Source organism: Bos mutus, chromosome 23 (assembly GCF_027580195.1).
Source record: "Bos mutus isolate GX-2022 chromosome 23, NWIPB_WYAK_1.1, whole genome shotgun sequence".
Classification (NCBI taxonomy): Eukaryota; Metazoa; Chordata; class Mammalia; order Artiodactyla; family Bovidae; genus Bos; species Bos mutus.
In genome coordinates this window covers 20,460,193-20,473,635 of record NC_091639.1, presented here as the reverse complement: position 1 = coordinate 20,473,635, position 13,443 = coordinate 20,460,193, and the positions used below count along the sequence as shown (strand labels likewise).

Here is a 13,443-nt window from a genome sequence, read left to right as displayed (position 1 = left end):
AGAAAATGTCATTATACAAAATAATAGGATAAAAATAAAGATGGAAATTAATATATTTTAATTTCATTTTAATTAACACAAATTAATTTGTGTTAACATCAAATAATTAACACAATGATTGAACTGTGTTCTTCAAAATTTATATATTGAAGTCCCAGTCCCTCAGAATGTGACCTTATTTGGAAATATGGTCCTAACAAAGGTAATGTGGTTAATTAAAATAAGGTCACTAGAGTGAGTGTTAATGGAAATGACTAGCATTCTTATAAAAAGAGGAAATTAGGAAAAATAAGATACAAACACAGTGAAACTGCCATGTGAAGATGAAGGAATACATCAGGGTTATTTGCTACAAGCCAGGGAAGAGCAGAGATTGTCAGCAACCACCAGGAGCGAGGTGAATGCCATGAAACTGACTCTTTCTTGCAGCCTTCAGAAAAATCAGTTTTGCTGACACCTGGATCTGACATTTCTAGCCTTCAGAACTGTGAGACAGTAAGTTTTGATTGTTTAATCCTCCAAAGTTTTTGGTACTTTGTTATGGATGTGTAGCAAGCAAATACAATATGATTAATTACCATAAGTGTAATAATGGTAATGATTAAGATGGTCGAATCTTGTATTTCCTGAGTTCATATATTTTAGATTAAGCTTTATGTTGAGTTATAATCTTTTATTGTTTTTGCAACCATCCTGAGAGATGATATTAGTCTCACTATAGAATTGTTTTTAGAGACGATTCCTGATAAATGGTGCTGTCGGCAGTAGAGCAGTGATTCAACCACAGATCTGTCGGATCTTAAAGTCCCAGTTCAGCACTCTGCTCTGACAGCAGTTGAAGAGACCATATGACTGAGTTTAGTGAGTGGGGAGCATATTGTCTATTAATGAAATAGATTTCATGAGGATGATGTAGTTGTTTTAGCGTTTGGAATTAAGGAATGAACTGAAAATTTAGGGGCAACTTGGAGAACAAAGCTTATTCTTTATGAGCATAGTAACCTGAGCCAAACTCTCACATTGGAAATATTTGGGGATGAAAGAGTAGAATTCTCAGGAATTGTTTTTTAAAAAAACTTCTTGAGATGGTGAAAGTAACCTCTTCCACAGTATCCTGAACCCCAAAAGAAATAGTTGTCATTAGATTTTCTGTCAGTTTGGAACCTGTGGAGGTCTCTGATAAGGAGAGTGATATAACTCAATGGTACTGAAAAAGGTGGGCTTCCTAGATGGCTCAGTGGGTAAAGAATCTGCCTGCAATGCAGGAAAGCCAGGAGACTTGGGTTTGACCCCTGGGTCAGGAAAATCTCCTAGAGGAGGACACAGCAACCCACTCCAGTATTCTTGCCTGGAGAATCCCATGGACAGAGGACCCTGGCAGGCTACCATCCATGAGGTCACTGAGAGTTGGACACAACTGAGCATGGGAATGAAAGGATTTACTTTCTTGGAAATTTAATGTTGCTACTGGGAGAGGAAATTTTCAGACATAGCAGTCTGTCTTCCAACATGTACTATCTTTTCTTTATGTGGCATACCATGAGAAGGTCATCTTTGAAGGCAGGAAAATGGACTACAGCAGTGGTTCTCAAACATGTGCTCAGTCATGTCTGACTCTTTGAGACCCTATGGACTGTAGATAGCCTGCCAGGCTCCTCTGTCCATGGGGATTCTCCAGGCAAGAATACTGGAGTGGGTTGCCATGTCCTTCTCCAGGGGATCTTCCCAACCCACGGAAGCAAACCCAGGTCTCCCGCATTGCAGTCAGATTCTTTACTGGCTGAGCCACCAGGGATTAACCAGCATCCAAATGACCTGGAGGCTTATTGAAACATATTTCTGATTCAGTAGGTCTGGGGTGGTGCCTTGAAATGTAAATTTCCTGCAAGTTCCTGCTGCTGCCGCTGACAAGTCGCTTCAGTCGCATCCGACTCTGTGCGACCCCAGAGATGGCAGCCCACCAGGCTCCCCCGTCCCTGGGATTCTCCAGGCAAGAACACTGGAGTCGGTCGCCATTTCCTTCTCCAATGCATGAAAGTGAAAAGTCAAAGTGAAGGCGCTCAGTCGTGTCCGACTCCTAGCGACCCCATGGACTGTAGCCTACCAGGCTCCCCATCCATGGGATTTTCCAGGCAAGAGTACTGGAGTGGGTTGCCATTGCCTTCTCCCCTGCAAGTTCCTAGGTGATGTTAACACTAGTGAAAGGTTGTTGTTGAATCATACGAAGACACTGGGATTCTTGGCCCCCGGAGGAGAAGAATTCAATCCAGGGCCAGAGATGAGGCTTGATCGCTCAGAGCTTTTGTGTAATAAAGTTTTATTAAAGTATAAAGGAGATAGAGAAATCTTCTGACATAAGCATCAGAAGGGGGCAGAAAGAGTACCCGCTTGCTAGTGTTAACAATGAAGTTATATAATCCAAAGAATATCTGGAGGTTGTAAAGACCTCATCAGACCTACTCCCATAATTTACATTTTAAGATAATACTGTCCTCAGGCAAGATACATCCTTGTAAAGACCAGTTCTACTCCCATAATTAACATTTTAAGACAACAACCGATTGTTGACAAAGCTGAGCCTTTTCTCTTGATGCCTTGTAACCACAATCTGCCAGAAAGTTTAAGAAATCTTCTGAGGCTCATGAACAAGCTTCCTCTGTCTCAGCACAGAGCAAAATATCATCTACATATTGTAACACCACTGCTTCAGAGCTATTAAAGTTTTGTAGATCCCGTGACAAACTTTGTCCAAATAAGTGAGGACTGTCACGAAATCCCTGGGGCAAAACTGTCCAGGTTAACTGAGAAGCTGGCTGTGTAGGGTCTTCAAAGGCAAATAGAAATTAACTTTCTTCTGCCAAAGGCACTGAATAGAAGGCATCTTTTAAATCGACTACTGAGAAATATTTGGCTCGTTCAGGAATTTCAGACAATAGAGTATAAGGATTAGGCACCACGGGGTGTAAAGGAACTACAGCCTCATTTATTATTCATAAATCTTGAACTAGTCTCCATTTACCATTTGATTTCTTTATACCCAAAATAGGAGTGTTGCAAGGACTGTTACAGGGAATTAATAGTCCCTGCTCCTTTAAAATTTCAATGATGGGTTTTAACCCTTCCTTAACTTCAGGTTTCAGTGGATACTGCTTCTTACGTGGAAATACGTGTGGGTCTTTGAGCTTAAAAACTGCAGGAATAGCATTTTGTGCTCGACCCACAGATTTTCCATCAGCCCATACTCTAGGATTTACATTTTGTTCAACTAAAGGGAGAGAAAGGAAGGGCTCCATATTCATGAAAACAGAGGCATGGACCTTGCTCAGTATGTCCCTTCCCAAAAGGGGTGAGGGAGATTCTGGCACAATCAGAAACTCGTGTGAAAACAGCACAGAATCCCAGTTGCAAGATAAAGAATAACTGAAATAATACCTTTTGGCTCGTCCAGACAGTCCCATTACAGAAGCGGATTGGGAAGAAAGTGGGCCAGGGGCTTCAGTAAGCACAGAATAAGTTGCCCCAGTATCTAAAAGGAAATCGACGGATTGGCCCCCACAGTTATTAATACCGGGGTTCCTCAGGTGTAATTAGGACGGGAGCTTGTGTGGGGACCCCCAGGCACCTTCAGTCCTGATTGTCTTGAGAGTCCGACCCCAGAGACCTATGCCTCCGGGGGCAGTCTCTCTTCCAGTGTGGTCTTTTGCAGACCGGACATGGAGCCGGGGGCTGCTTAGATGCCTGAGGGCAATCCCGCTTGAGGTGCCCCTCCTTTCCACAGTAATAGCAAACACATCCCTTTTCACCTGGGCCCCTCTGGGCATTTTTCTTAGGCTGTTTAAGAACGTTTTTCATAGCCTTTGCGCTCTTTCTTTTCCTCATATTCCCTACCATAATAGACTGTCTGAGCCAGTTGTAACAGAGTATCTAAAGACTGATTTGGTCCATACGCCCGTTTTAATAGCTTAAGGCGGATATCTGGAGCTGACTGAGTGAGAAATCTATCCTTTAAGATCACTTTCCCCTCTTCTCTTTCAGGATCAATCTCAGTGAATCTGTAAGGGCTTCTCTCAGTCTATCTAGGAATTTACCAGGAGCTTCCTTCTCCTCCTGTTCTATGTCTGCCAATTTGCCATAGTTTAAAGGCTTAGAATGTGCCTGCCTAAGTCCTTCAAGAATACATCTAACAAAATGACTCTGATCCCATCTTCCTTTAGCTGTGTTGTAGTCCCAGTCTGGTTCTATAGTTGGGACCACCTGATTCCCAGTGGGGAGGGCCGCTATCTCGTTCTCCCTCTTCCCTACTGATTCATTACCAAGCCATTCATCTCCATAAGCAACCGCTTTTCCCAAAACTGGAGTCTTTGACTCGGGAGTCAGCGTTTGTCCCAAGATATACATCACATCCTTCCAAGTGAGGTCATAAAGCAGAGTAACACCTTTAAAAGCTCTAATATATTTTTCTGGGTCCTCTAAATAGTCTCCCAGATCCTCCTTGATTCTTTGTATTTCTTGATAAGAGAAAGGCTTATTAACTCTCACAGACTGATAATTTCTCCCAGTGGGTGTTTCATGAAGAGGCAACAGCTTGTGTGGCTGTTCCTCAGTCTCTCTGGCTGCTCTGCGCGTATGATCCCAGGGATAGATTGGAGAAACCTGTTTTTCCTCTTCTCTTTGTCTCTTGTCCTCCATCTCATCTCTTACCTCGATGGTCTGAGTTTCTACCAAAACCAGAGTAGTCTGAGGTCGTACTGAGACAGGAGTTGTTTGGACCTCCATGTGGGCAGTTTGAATCCCAGTTTGGATTTCCACTGAGACCAAGGCAACCCTTCTGAGGGGGGTTCTCTGGCTTTCAGTTTGCTCAACTTGGAGCCCCAGGTATGGGGGCAAAGTAGGAGGACAGGAGGGAACTGAAGGTTTCACGCCCAAATCTATACCCTTAGGACATAAGTCTGGCGTATTTCGCAGAGAGAAAAAGGGCAACACATATGCTACTTCTACCCATTTCCCTTGTTCCTTACAGAACTGGTCTAATTGTAGAACAGTATTATACTTAAGAGACCCTCCAACTGGCCATCGTTCTGTCCTCCAATGGATACCGTGGCCATGCAGTATCACATAGGAAGACCAGGTGTGTCTTCTTTAAGCCCTGGGCATCAAATCTATCCGTTTTTCAGGATACAGTTCGAAGGAGTGAGGCTGGAATTGTTAGTTCCCATCTGTAAGAGAGAAAAAAAGTGACCAGTGCCATTTTTCTACCGGAGGTGTCCCTCCCTGCTCTAGATGGGGGTGTAGACAGACGTTACACGAAAAGCTTTTCCTTCCTGGTCGGACTTAGTCTGTCCCTTACCGACGCAGGCGCAGTCCACGTCCCTCCCGGTTCTAACACTGAGATGGGGTGGGGATGTACCAGGGGTAGACCTGATAGCATCCCTACTTGACGTCCAGCTCTTCACCTTTAACCTTGTTTGCCTCTGATGTCACCCGGGGTGAATCAGAGTAACCTTCCGGAATGCCTCCCAAGCTAAGACTACTAGGGGAAACATTCATCATCTGAGTGCCTGTGCACGACCCTGAGTATTTCCTGACCACAATAAGACCGACACGAACATAAAACTGAGATGTTCTTTCCAAGCATCACCACACCAGTATAATAGCCTCCTCTGATCCACTAAGAGCCGGCGTTAACAAAAAAAAAAAAAAAAAAAAAACCCATCACAGTCCCAATCTGAGTAACCTTTAACCTCAGAGATGTTCTGGGAGCTAGAGTTCCATCTAGCTTCCGAATTTTCGATTCCTAGTGAGGCTAGGCACTTTCTTGACTACCAATTCAAGTTTGGGACCTAAGCCACAGTATAAAATAACAGTATAGATCACAAGTCCCTTGAAAGTCTATGATCCAATAGATTAGGTTAGTACTTCTAATTCCCAAGGAGTTATGAAATGGTCAAAGAGACCAAAAAGTTTGACCGAGAAAGGAGAATTCGGTCCACATGCTTTGCCCGTTTCTGGTCGGTTCCCGAAGGAGACACTGGGTGCCTCTTGGCATTGGCAGGTCGGTATAACGCCCTGACAGGTTTCTGCCATGAGCCGTATGAGATCACCGTGGAACCGCAGAGCAGGGCTCCTTACTTGCTTCACGCAGGGCCTGTCATTCATTCACACAAGCACACAGTAGAGTTAGTAAAGCACAGCAGAAAACGTGTTCGCTAAAAGAACAAAGAACTAAAGCTCCAAGCATCCTTACCTTGTCCTGAAGGATCCTGGACGAGCCCCCAAGATGAAAGGTTGTTGTTGAATCACGCGAAGACACCAGGATTCTTGGCCCCCGGAGGAGAAGAATTCAATCCAGGGCCCAGAGACGAGGCTTGATCGCTCAGAGCTTTTGTGTAATAAAGTTTTATTAAAGTATAAAGGAGATAGAGAAATCTTCTGACATAGGCATCAGAAGGGGGCAGAAAGAGCACCTGCTTGCTAGTGTTAACAATGAAGTTATATACTCCAAAGAATGTCTGGAGGTTGTAAAGACCTCCCATAATTTACATTTTAAGATAACAGAATTAGCCAGAAGTTTTAATCCAGAGACTGTCCTCAGGCAGGATGCCTTATTGTTATATAATCCTAAGGAATGTAGAAAAAGAAAAAAAAGTTTGTCCTTTCTTCCTCCTTGAGAATTCCAGACCCCTCTCTTCTTGGGGACCCCTAGACTCCTTATCAACCTGCCTAGGAAATGACTCTCTCACTAGTACTTGGCTGGGGTATCAAGTTGTGAGAGTCACTGCACTCAGTGAGTACTTTCTAACCATCGTAAGTCATGCTTACATGCCGTGAAAATCCACCTGTCCTGGGACAGGCTTCTTTATGTGTTCTGCTGGATAGTATTGCTGGGTTATAACTAAGGGAAAATACAACTTACTCTTGGCACCCAAGGGGAATCAACCGCTTCTTACTTGTAGGCCCTGATCATGTCCAGTTTTTATCTGTGCTATCCATGTGGTCTCGCCTCTGTTTCTTATTCTTCACAAGAATCTATATTTGCTCAAAATTTGAACTAATTTAGTCATCTTCCTCAGCAGAGGTTTTTCACTGTTCCTCCTCCAGTTTTCCTTTTACATATATATGTATTTAATTTATATTTGGAAGCATCCTCCTCTTTTAAGTAAGAATATAGGTAAGCTCAGTCTAATTCTGTACTCTAATGAAGTAATTAGGTATAGCCATGTAGTGTTTAATGATACAGTGTTTGTAATGATCAATGACACTTGGGCCCTTAATTCAGGATTACATAGCAGAAAGTATTTTGTGAATATCTGAAAGTGGATTTTATTTTGTGAGAAAGAAAGTAAAATACTTTTCAAAACATTGAACTAACATAATTTAAGATTATTGAGTGCACTACCCTGGGTTGGGAAGATCCCTGGAGAAGGAAATGGCAGCCCACTCCAGTGTTCTTGCCTGGGAAATCCCATGGACAGAGAAGCCTGGCAGGCTGCAGTCCCTGGGGTCACAGGGACTATGACCCTGGTAGTTAACACAGGGTGGTTAACACAGGGTGGTTAACACAGGGTGTTTTCTATGGTGGTTAACACACACCATAGAAAACCCTTTGTAATACTATTTGTATAACTAAAGACAGTCTAGTATGTTTTTGAAAATTACTGAACAACAGTTTTTTTGGTCACTAGTATCGCTGCAAGATGTAGTTTTGCAGGTGTGACCATAAAGAGTATCTTTTAATCTGCTTTTTTAAAGCTCCCAACAAATTTTAAAGATTAGTTTTTGATCACAAATTATTTTATTTGTAAAGGATGAAGAAACATTGTATGTTCCTAGGAATAGTGATATGGTTCATTCTCTGATTTAACACAAACACAGGTTCATTCTCTGAATTAAATTCTTGGGAGAGTCTCTTAAACAATGCCTTGGTATAATATTGAAAAACAATGCCAACTACCTTTTTGCCACGTTTCATGTTTTCAATAGTGTTATTTAAAATATATAATTACCAGTAATAAGCTGGCTTGAACTAAGTACACGTTTTCTATGGAAATTTAAATTTTATTTAGTTAGTAGAATACATCCTTAAACACTCTGAATGTTAAGTTGAAGTTCCTGGAGTTTGTGAAGTAAAATAATGGCCACTAATATCTATGTGCAGGTTGAGCTGGAAACTCAAGAATCTTCAGGAATAAAGGTTAATTAGCTTGTATAATAGCTACTAACATGTAATAATTAGGATTTGGATTATGAATATAAGAACAGATGCTTTTGTATGCATGAGAGAGCTGCTTTTTTCTTGTTGTTAATTAATTATTGTTTTGGCTGCGCTGGGTCTTAGTTGTGGCCTTCTGGATCTTTCATTGCAATGCCCGGGCTTCTCTCTAGTTGTGGCCCAGGGACTCAAGAGCGCATAGGTTCAGTAGCAGCATCAACCAGAGACAGGTGGGATCTTAGTTCCTGGACCAAGGGACAGAATTCATGGCCTCTGCGTTGTGAGCGGGAAGTCACTGAGAGAGTTAGTTTAATAACAAATTTGTATGACTACGTGACTGGTTCTTTGGGAATAAAAAGGAGAGAAAAATCTAAAATCGTTTTTTATGATTAGATGTACAGTTAAAGAATGAAAGAAGACTGTGGTTATAAATATTTTCAGAAAATAGAATAAGGAAATGGATAAGGACACTGGCAACAATGTATTTATGTCTCCCACAGATGAGAACTTACATGTGCACATACCTTTGTATCCAAAGGTACATATATAATAATTATAACAATGCAATATGATAAATGATATTGTAGAACTGTGTTTAGAAAGTGCTAAGAGTTTCTCAGCTCAGAATACTGAGGAGTGTGTGTAGCAATAAACATCTAGAAAAATGGTATAGATGATCCTATTTGCAAAGCAAAAAAAAAAAAAAAGACACAGCTGCAGAGAACAAATGTATGAATACAGAGGGAAAAGTAGGGTGAGAGGAACTGGGAGACTGGGGTTGACACACTATCAATACTATGTATAAAATTGATAACTAATGAGAACATACACTACTTAACTGCACTGTGGTGAACTGAATGGGTAGGAAGTCCAAAAAGCAGGGCATATATGTCATGTAAGGCTGATTCATTTTCTTGTAAGGCAGAAATGAACACAACATTGTAAAGCAACTATACTCCAATAAAAACTAATTAAAAAGAAAAGAAAAAATAAGTGAGGACAATGATTAAGGAGGAAGAAATGGTCAGCAAGCTAAACATTACAAGGGATATACGGAAGGATCAAAACACATGGATATCTGATGAACAAAACAAACCAGAAATTGAGGCAGTCCTGAATCATACACAAAGATCACCTGTGAAAAGACATTAACTGAAGATCTGTTTAAAGAATGCCATTCTAATCAGCCCCACCACCATTCTCTCCCACCCCTACTCATCATACAGACCAATTGGCAGCCAAGGGCATACCTGGAAGCCAAAAAATTAAACTGGTACTTCTCTCTAAGACAACAATCAAACTGACTCAGAAGATTAAGACTTCCCCTAGGGTGTTGGCACCCCTACATAAAGCGTTCCTCATTTACAGCAAGTCCATCTTAATGGTTAACTTTCCACTAACAATGCCCACATCCAATTTTCTCATTTGTAGGCTCCACTTAACTAACCAGCTTTCACAATTCAGCTACCGCTTTAGGGTAAAGATTGTAGGAAATCAGTCCTATCTCTACAAAAAGAGAGTAATAGTGTATAGACTTAAAATTACAAAAGTTATATTGGTGTCATAATATTTAAATTCATAGACAATCAGTACAATCTTTTGAAAAGACATTCCAGTAAATGTTGCAGCAGGGACAATACTTGCCCAGTGGAAGGGATGGTGAAGTAACACAGTGAGACATAATAGATACTCATATTTCTGGCTGGACTCGAAATATCTAAAATGTTGAGGGGCCCACTTTAAGAAAAAAAGGATACACAGTGATGAATAAAGAGCGGCTGGGTCCTTGAACTGGACTTAAGCTTCAGTTAAATTGTTCTCTAGGTAGGGATGAAGAAACAAAGTGCAGTGAGAACAAAGGGCTTTAAAAATGTCCTGCTTCTTTGCTTGAAACAGTTCTTGGGATGGAGATGCACTAGAGAAGCCAGAGACATTTAGACCAGTTGGTGATGGAGTTGGTGATGGACAGGGAGGCCTGGCGTGCTGCGATTCATGGGGTTGCAAAGAGTCGGACGCGACTGAGCAACTGATCTGATCTGATCTGAATCCTATGTAAAATAGTTCCATTTTCCTCTAACACAACAAGCTGGTCTTGGCTCACTCTCACACTGATAGACATATATCAAGACATCTATTTCTTCCTTTTGTGTCTTTCAGTTCAGTTCAGTCACTCAGTCGTGTCCGACTCTTTGCGATCCCATGAATCGCAGCATGCCAGGCCTCCCTGTCCATCACCAACTCCCAGAGTTCACTCAGACTCACGTCCATCGAGTCAGTGATGCCATCCAGCCATCTCATCCTCTGTCGTCCCCTTCTCCGCCTGCCCCCAATCCCTCCCAACATCAGAGTCTTTTCCAGTGAGTCAACTCTTTGCATGAGGTGGCCAAAGGACTGGAGTTTCAGCTTTAGCATCATTCCTTCCAAAGAAATCCCAGAGCTGATCTCCTTCAGAATGGACTGGTTGGATCTCCTTGCAGTCCAAGGAACTCTCAAGAGTCTTATCCAACACCACAGTTCAAAAACATCAATTCTTTGGCACTCAGCTTTCTTCACAGTCTAACTCTCACATCCATACACGACCACAGGAAAAACCATAGCCTTAACTAGACGGACCTTTGTTGGCAAAGTAATGTCTCTGCTTTTCAATATGCTATCTAGGTTGGTCATAACTTTTCTTCCAAGGAGTAAGAGTCTTTTAATTTCATGGCTGCAGTCACCATCTGCAGTGATTTTGGAGGCCCCCCAAAAATAAAGTCTGACACTGTTTCCACTGTTTCCCCATCTATTTCCCATGAAGTGATGGGACCAGATGCCATGATCTTCATTTTCTGAATGTTGAGCTTTAAGCCAACTTTTTCACTCTCCACTTTCACCTTAATCAAGAGGTTTTTTAGTTCCTCTTCACTTTCTGCCATAAGGGTGGTGTCATCTGCATATCTGAGGTTATTGATATTTCTCCTGGCAATCTTGATTCCAGCTTGTGCTTCTTCCAGCCCAGCGTTTCTCATGATGTACTCTGCATATAAGTTAAATAAGCAGGGTGACAATATACAGCCTTGACATACTCCTTTTCCTATTTGGAACCAGTCTTTAGATACTAATTAATGAAATTTAGCATAACTGCAAGTTATGGAATTTGGGTATCTTCATACACCTTCTTAAAGCTTCCTCATTTTGGTGAATGTGAAAGGAAATCTCAACATGCTACCTTTCTCAAATTGAGACATAAATGATAAATTCTCCCCCTCTCTCCACCTATATTATTGTTTTTCATAAATGATAATTTTGATTTTTTTACTTCTTCATTTACAGCTAAGTCACCTAACCACGATGCATCAGTTACTTCAAATGATTTACCAATTATTCTACACTGGAGGTTCATCTTCTGTGTAATTGTTTAACTAGTAGTCCTGTTTGATCTTTAAGTCTGGTGCACAAATAAAGTTACATAAATGCAAATGTTCATATCTCTTAGAAGTAACAGATTATTAGTTTCAGTTATCTTACTATATAGGCAATGACATTCAAAATGCTCTTTTTCTCTGTTACAGAATTTATACACATGTTAAATTTATGTATATGATCCTATTTAATAATTGGTTATATGTTTCTTGAGGAGTCATATACTCTGTCTGGATGCTGTGGTTTGCATTGATATCTTATTTAATAATTCCAGCAACTCAATTGAAAAGCTATTTCTGCCTTGTAAAAGAAGTAAAATAAAGCACAGAGAAGTAACTCGTCAGAGGACATGTAGGTTGGCAGTGGTGGAGCTTGAGTGCAAAGTCTCTGCTCATTCTTTTTCAGGCCTGACCATATCATGTATGTTGATTTACCAGCATACCACACGTAGAGTGGATGATGAATAAATAATAACCCAGATAGTTAACGTTTGTGACTTCTTGTGCTTCTAGATAAAGAAGATATTTTTTTATGGAGTGGGAGAATCAGACATTCAACCCTGACTTCATCTTGATGGGGATTTTTAATTACACGACCACTCACATCTTTCTCTTCTCTCTGGTCCTGGGCATCTTCACAATGGCGCTCTTGGCAAACACTCTCATGGTCCTCGTCATCTATCTGGACACGCGGCTCCACACCCCCATGTACTTCCTCCTCAGCCAGCTCTCCCTCATGGACCTCATGGTCATCTGCACCACTGTACCCAAGATGGCCCACAGCTACCTGTCTGGCAGGAAGTCCATTTCTGTAGCAGGATGTGAAGCCCAGATCTTTTTCTATGTGTCCCTATTTGGTGCTGAGTGCTTCTTGTTGGCTGTCATGGCCTATGACCGCTCTGTTGCCATTTGCTATCCTCTTCAGTACCACAGTCTCATGAACTGGAAACTTTGTGGACTCCTGGCTGCCTCTTCATGGTTCCTTGGTGCCTTTGATGGGATTGTTGAGTTAGCTGCTACTTTGTCTTTCTCCTATTGTGGATCCCGAGAAATAGCTCAGTTCTTCTGTGATGTCCCAGCACTCCTGCATCTCTCATGCACTGATACTTCCACATTTCGAAACACTTATTTTCATCTGTTGTGTAGTAATGCTCCTCCTCCCTTTGTCACTCATCATCATCTCCTACACACGTGTAATTATAACCGTTATTCGCATGAGTTCTGGGGAGGGTCGGCACAAGGCTTTCACCACCTGTACTTCACATCTTATTGTTGTGGGGATGTATTATGGAGCAGCTATGTTCATATATATGAGACCCAATTCTAATCGATCCCCAACCCAGGATAAAATGGTATCAACCTTCTACACTATTCTCACTCCCATGCTGAACCCCCTTATATACAGCCTCCGAAACAAAGATGTGGCCAAAGCATTCAGTAAGGTACTAGGGAAGAGGAAATTTAGAGAACAAATTGGATAATGGTTGCAGGGTTTTTTTTTCTTTCCTAACTCCTGTCTCTCTCTCTGGCAAGTTCATTTATTTAAATATAACAAGATTTAGCAACAAAACAAATGTATAATTTTTCTAAAATAGTCATCACAGTTGATGAACTCTGGGTACACATTTAGTTTATTGATATATTTTGCATTCATTGAATATTCATTGTGGTTTTAAATATACTCAATGAAGTTTTTGAGAAGTGAATGATTAAGTCAATAAACAGATATACTCCTATTAATAGAACTAAATAATAAAACTCTTTTAAATGCTTTCCCTTATTTTCACAAAACAGATTCTTATTGAAATTCTTATTCAATGATTTATGTACTGA

At 41.2% G+C, this 13,443-nt stretch overlaps 1 protein-coding gene across 1 annotated transcript; it reads left to right on the top strand.

Moving 5' to 3' along the window:
* The first annotated feature begins 12,142 nt into the window (after positions 1 to 12,142).
* On the top strand, positions 12,143 to 13,091 carry LOC102269104 (olfactory receptor 2M3). The gene is given in 2 exon segments (XM_005902518.2): positions 12,143 to 12,736; positions 12,738 to 13,091. Coding segments are annotated over 2 exon segments (948 nt in total).
* The last annotated feature ends 352 nt before the right edge of the window (positions 13,092 to 13,443 follow it).